At 30.8% G+C, this 6276-nt stretch overlaps 1 protein-coding gene across 1 annotated transcript; it reads left to right on the top strand.

The window, feature by feature from the left end:
* Window positions 1-2535: 2535 nt before the first annotated feature.
* LOC131036025 (benzyl alcohol O-benzoyltransferase-like) lies at window positions 2536-5853 on the top strand. Its single transcript, XM_059218292.1, has 2 exons — window positions 2536-3147; window positions 4853-5853. The coding sequence occupies exons 1-2, from the start codon at window positions 2716-2718 to the stop codon at window positions 5747-5749; spliced, it is 1329 nt and encodes a 442-aa protein (XP_059074275.1). The 5' UTR covers window positions 2536-2715; the 3' UTR covers window positions 5750-5853.
* The last annotated feature ends 423 nt before the right edge of the window (window positions 5854-6276 follow it).

Here is a 6276-nt window from a genome sequence, read left to right as displayed (position 1 = left end):
CTATTTTACAACAAAAAAATAATCAAAATCTCATATACCATTTAAAATCCATGCAAAATTAGAAATAAGAATTACTGATAGGCTTCCCTAGTACTGTAACAGAATATATATATGAATTCTCTCCCCATGATTAATTCATTTTCCCGGAGTACGTTTTCCTACCTCATCTTCCACTCAATTTGGACTAAGTCTGCAACACTTCTTATGTCAAAAGTAGTGGCACACACACTATATATATAATAATAATGTTAGGATTTATCCAAAATAACCGGAGACATATCTACTCATATTGAGATAGCTGTCTTGGAAATAATGTTTGGTGTCACCCATGTAGAGCACGGTAGAATGAAAACAACGCCTACTATTAAGTTAGTTTGTCAAAAGCGTGGAAAATTCATTGAGTCAGTATAAGTTGTATTTAATGGTATTCAAAAGTGCTCAACAACCGTACTGTTGATATTATCGCTTAAATAATTAAACGAATATTTTATGAGGTGAACATTTAAAGGGGTGGTGTTGACATCTCTAGAAAATTTCATAGTTTTAAATCAATGGTGAAAGTCGATGAAGTCTTTTCAAGCTTAAAGGTAAGGTCTTAAAGTAGAAATTTAATATGGTATCTGATATGAAGATCTATTTGTATTCACCATATGATATAAATATTGGATTGTGAGTGTAAATCTATTACGGGAAAATTCATTGAGTCAGTATAAGTTGTATTTAATGGTATTCAAAAGTATAAGTTGTAAATCTATTACGGTAAAATTCATTGAGTCAGTTTGTCAAAAGCGTGGTAAAATTCAACAATCGTTTATTAAAAGTGCTCAACAGCCGTTCTGTATAATCATGGATACCCTACCTACCCGGACAGGGTGAAGTTATATTTTCTGGTATACCATGCGACTAAATAATATTAAATACAATATCAAATAATATCAAGTGACAGTCAAAATTATTCGGTGCACATTTAAGGGGCTCGTGTTGACATCTGCAGCAAATTAATTTATTTAATTTAAAACAATTGATATAATTTAAATACTAAATCAAATATTTATGAGTCTTAGTGAGAAAAAAAATAATGTTTTGATTGTAATACATTCAATTTGCAATTTCCAACCTTTCAACTTCACCATTAGACGAGAAACCAATTAACAAATTTGCATTATTGTTATTCAAAGATAATTTCAACATTGATTATTATCAATTATATTTTTAATCATATGACAAACTAATTATACCATCAATATTTGTGTATTTTTAAGAAATTACTATTTACTTCCATCTATTCATACATCAATTAATTAATCTATAAAACCAATCTATTATGAAATCACAGGACTATTAATATTTAATATATATATAATTTAGAAAACAAATTCAACTTCAACTCGCAATATAGTTGAGATATAATTATCAAACTCATCGACTCTCTGATCATACTATAAATGTGACTATCAAAATCGAAATTAACACATCACCTACCCTACTTGTGAAGGCTCTTTATTAAGAATTGGACTCAATGAATGAGACTCATTAAGAACCTTTCAACTTGAGAAACCTATTAACAAATTTGCATTATTGTTATTCAAAGATAATTTCAACATTGATTATTATCAATTATATTTTTAATCATATGACAAAGTAATTATACCATCAATATTTGTCTATTTTTAAGAAATTACTATTTACTTCCATCTATTCATACATCAATTAATTAATCTATAAAACCAATCTATTATGAAATCATAAGACTATTAATATTTAATAAATATATATTTTAGAAAACAAATTCAACTTCCATATAATTATCAGACTCATCAACTCTCTGACCATACTATGAATGTGACTATCAAAATCGAAATCAAACACATCACTTAACCTACCCGTGAAGGCTATGAATGTGACTATCAAAATCGAAATTAACACATCACCTACCCTACTTGTGAAGGCTCTTTATTAAGAATTGGACTCAATGAATGAGACTCATTAAGAACCTTTCAACTTGAGAAACCTATTAACAAATTTGCATTATTGTTATTCAAAGATAATTTCAACATTGATTATTATCAATTATATTTTTAATCATATGACGAAGTAATTATACCATCAATATTTGTCTATTTTTAAGAAATTACTATTTACTTCCATCTATTCATACATCAATTAATTAATCTATAAAACCAATCTATTATGAAATCATAAGACTATTAATATTTAATAAATATATATTTTAGAAAACAAATTCAACTTCCATATAATTATCAGACTCATCAACTCTCTGACCATACTATGAATGTGACTCTCTGACCATACTATGAATGTGACTATCAAAATCGAAATCAAACACATCACTTAACCTACTTGTGAAGGCTATGAATGTGACTATCAAAATCGAAATCAAACACATCACTTAACCTACCCGTGAAGGCTCTTTATTAAGAATTAATTTGCTCACCAATCTTACAACAAGTATTACTCGGGACTCAATGAATGAGATTTGTCGGAAAATACTGGAGTAAAGAAAATAACCGATAATACAGACGACCAAATTTTCTATATAAGTGCATTAACCCTGGGAAAGATCTACACTTTTGAATCCATCTATGACTTGGTAGTGTAAAATTAAGAAGTCCGACAATACAGCTAGTTTTCTTTGTGTATTTTGATCGAGTTTTTATATCCCTCTGTGCTGCAGTATTCTGTTTTAAGGCTTGGATGGCTGGTCTCAAGTTTAAAGTGACAAGGCAGGAAGCAGTCCTAGTGCCTCCTTGTTTGCCCACTCCTAAGGACCACCTCTATCTTTCCAACCTTGATGATCAAGCGGGGGCGAGGTTTCACATTCCTTTGGCTCATTTTTATCCCCATAGCTTTCTGAAAGAGGACCAAGATCCTGCTAAAGTTATCAGAGAAGCACTGGCAAAGGTTCTGGTGCATTACTATCCTCTTGCTGGAAGGTTGAGAGAGGCTGCCGCTGGTAAGCTTAAGGTGGAGTGTACAGGAGAAGGAGTTCTGTTTGTTGAAGCAGATGCAGATGTTACTCTCGCTGAGTTTGGAGATCTTCACCCGCCTTTTCCTTGCTGGAATGAACTGCTGCACGACATTCTCACCCCACAAACTGTCATAAACTCTCCACTTCTTCTATTTCAGGTTTGTAAATCTTGTTTTCCTTTTTCTCGTCTCTGCTGTTGCACAGATCGGAGTAGATTTTTTAATACGTGTGATTATTAAAATACCTCCATTGATTTAAGTTTTGTTTATTTTTGTTTTAAGATCGGTCAAACAGTGAGAATTGCATATACATCATTTATAATATGGTCACCGTGCTTCAAATTATTGAAAGTAGATTATAATTTGTTGTACGGAACCTGTTGAGCTCTTCAACTATTGGAAGACAGGGATTATAGTTATAGATTTTAAATTCTGAGTTATTAAAAGATACAGGTAAAGTGAGTTTTAAAAAATATGATAATTTAGAAATCTAAATTAGTGTAATATTATGTAATGATATATAAAGATTTAATTGTGTGAATTTTTGACAAGTTATGTGAATTTGGTTTTTTCTAAAAGTTTTTTGAATATGATGTAAATAGAATGAGTCTTAATTACTTAAATTTAGAAATTATGAAATAATTGTATCTTTAAAATTAGATATATTTTTCAAAATATATAATATTATATATATATAATTAAGGGAAGACCACGAGTTACCATCCATGTTCCAATTATCATTATGGTCAACTCCTTGCTCACCAGGCCTCTCCATTACTAACTTCAACGAAACCAAAAAGGTGATAACTACAAGCTCATTAATAAGTTTCACATCTAACAATAGTCATCCACTTTAACCCCCTAATAGAATTTTAACCCCAGTAGCATGATAAGAAATATATTATCTTATCAAATTCTATACTTTTGAGAATTACTTACTTATGCATTTATTGGATGTAGTTTATTTTTCAGATGTGCAATAGCATGAGAGAATTAAAAAAGGTTATGTGCAATTCTATAGTTCCAATATTTGTACATATTTTAATGAATTAAAAAAATTCCTTTTTAATTATTTTGTTGACTTATTTTCTTAAAAATCATTGTCAATTCATAGAAAAGAAGTTTACTATTTTAGTTGACATCAAATAATTAAAAAAATGTTATGCTCAATAAAAAAAAGTCTAAAAAGATATGTATAAACCTTGTCTTCTTGAATGAAAGAGATACAAATCTGAAAAATCTCATCTTATTGAATGCAAGCAAGTGCATGGGTAGATAGACCAATCAAATTCACACATTTGTTTTAAGAATGTTGAGAAATGTGAACAAATCTAATCACATTCAATGCATAATATGTGTCATACATTTTATTCTTATTCTGTACTCTACTAAAAGCACATATAATGCCAACTAATTTCAAAGATATTGCTATATATTCTATTAAACGTGAATATGATTGAAGTGATATTAGAACAGTTTAAGTTTCATGATTTTTTAATTGTTCTTAATACATTTAGTTTATTGAATCAAATTTAAACGATATTAAATGGTTGAATAACATTAGTTTGTTAATATTGGTAGAATTACTTATGCATCTATTTGGTGTGATTAATTTTTTGTTGATCAATAATATGACAGAAAAAAATGGTGATGTCCAATTATATAGTTCTAATATTTGAACATATTCTAATTATTTTAAAAAATTCTTGAATGAATAAAACTAGAGGTAAATGCATCTCTTATTTTTAATTGGATTTCTGTTTAAATTATCTATTATTGAATCTTCAATAGTATTATTTTTTTCAAATAGTTCATATGAGATACAATCTCCTCATGGTTTTGTGTACATGTGATGAATTTGTAGGTAACTCGATTGAAATGCAAAGGATTTGTATTTGCTCTGTTATTGAACCACATAATGGCAGATGGGATAGGAGTAGCCCAGTTCTTGACAGCTCTGGGAGAAATAGCCATGGGAGCAAGTGGCTTGTCAATTCCTCCAATATGGAAAAGGGAAACCCTCAAGCCTCGCTCACAGCCCTCAATAAGATTACCTCTCTACGAATATGAACAAGTCCCAGGGAAAATCATGTCAGTAGATGAATTGAGCCATGCTTCCTACTTCTTCGGGCCAAAAGAAATTGAGTCCCTAAAAAGAGAAGCTGGCATCAAAACCTCAACTTTTGAAGCATTATCGGGGTTTATGTGGCGTTTGAGAACTAGGGTCCTCAACATGGCGGCAGAGCAAGAGGTACGGTTCATGTTCCCAACAGACATCCGCACCATAGTTAACCCCTCACTTCCACGTGGCTACTATGGCAATGCATTCATCTTGGCTTGTGTCAAGACCACAGCTGGGATGTTAGTGAGCAGTCCCTTGTCATATGCTGTAGAGTTAATTATCAGAGCTAGAACATCTATTAACAATGAATACGTACGATCAACGATTGACATGATGGAGGTCAGAGGACATCCTCATTTCACTGCAGTGGCGAGTTGGTTAATTTCTGATCTTACCAAGATTCGACTTAGAGATGTGGATTTTGGGTGGGGAAAAGCAGTCTATGGTGGAACTGCCATGGGTGGGGTGGGAGCTATACCAGGCATTATTACCTTTCTTGTTCCTTATCAAAACAGCCATGGAGTTGAAGGAAAATTGATTCATGTTTGTTTACCCTCTCACGTCATGCAAAAGTTTCAATTAGAATTTGCACAGACCATGGAAAAAGAAACTCCCCCTTTCATAAGATCGCCAATATAAAAATCTACATGTTCAGTTCAACCTCTATTGAATGTATAGTTATATTTTTCTGTTAAATTATGGCTATTAAAAAAATATAAAAGTTTCTATATCTATGTTTTTATTGAGAGTATTCATTATGGAATAATGCATACTTGTATTATTGTGAGAGTTTTAAAGAGATTATATGTACTAAGTAAAGGGGTCTCTAGTGGGTTTTTATTGTTCGTATACTAACTGTAATTTTACATATTAGTATTAATCATTGTATTTTAATATATAATGGGTATGGTAAAGTTTTTGATTAAGACTTTACCATGCCCATTATTGTGAGTATTCATTATGGAATAATGCATACTTGTATTATTGTGAGTGTTTTAAAGAGAGGATATGTACTAAGTAAAGGGGTCTCTAGTGGGGTTTCATTGTTCGTATACTATCTATAATTTTGCATATTAGTATTAATCATGTTGTATTTTAATATATAATGGGTATAGTAAAGTTGGTCTTTAAGGTGACTTGTCAAATAAAATATATATGATATGGGT

The sequence above is a fragment of the Cryptomeria japonica genome, chromosome 3 (assembly GCF_030272615.1).
Source record: "Cryptomeria japonica chromosome 3, Sugi_1.0, whole genome shotgun sequence".
NCBI lineage: Eukaryota > Viridiplantae > Streptophyta > Pinopsida > Cupressales > Cupressaceae > Cryptomeria > Cryptomeria japonica.
Note: the sequence above shows the minus strand (reverse complement) of the source record. Positions and strands in the feature narration are given on the sequence as shown.

Excerpts from the sequence above, each read along its gene's own strand:
- LOC131036025 (XM_059218292.1), top strand. The coding sequence starts at position 2,716 with ATGGCTGGTCTCAAGTTTAAAGTGACAAGGCAGGAAGCAGTCCTAGTG. Across the intron at positions 3,148-4,852 it reads CTCCACTTCTTCTATTTCAG|GTAACTCGATTGAAATGCAA; the intron begins GTTTGTAAATCT and ends ATGAATTTGTAG.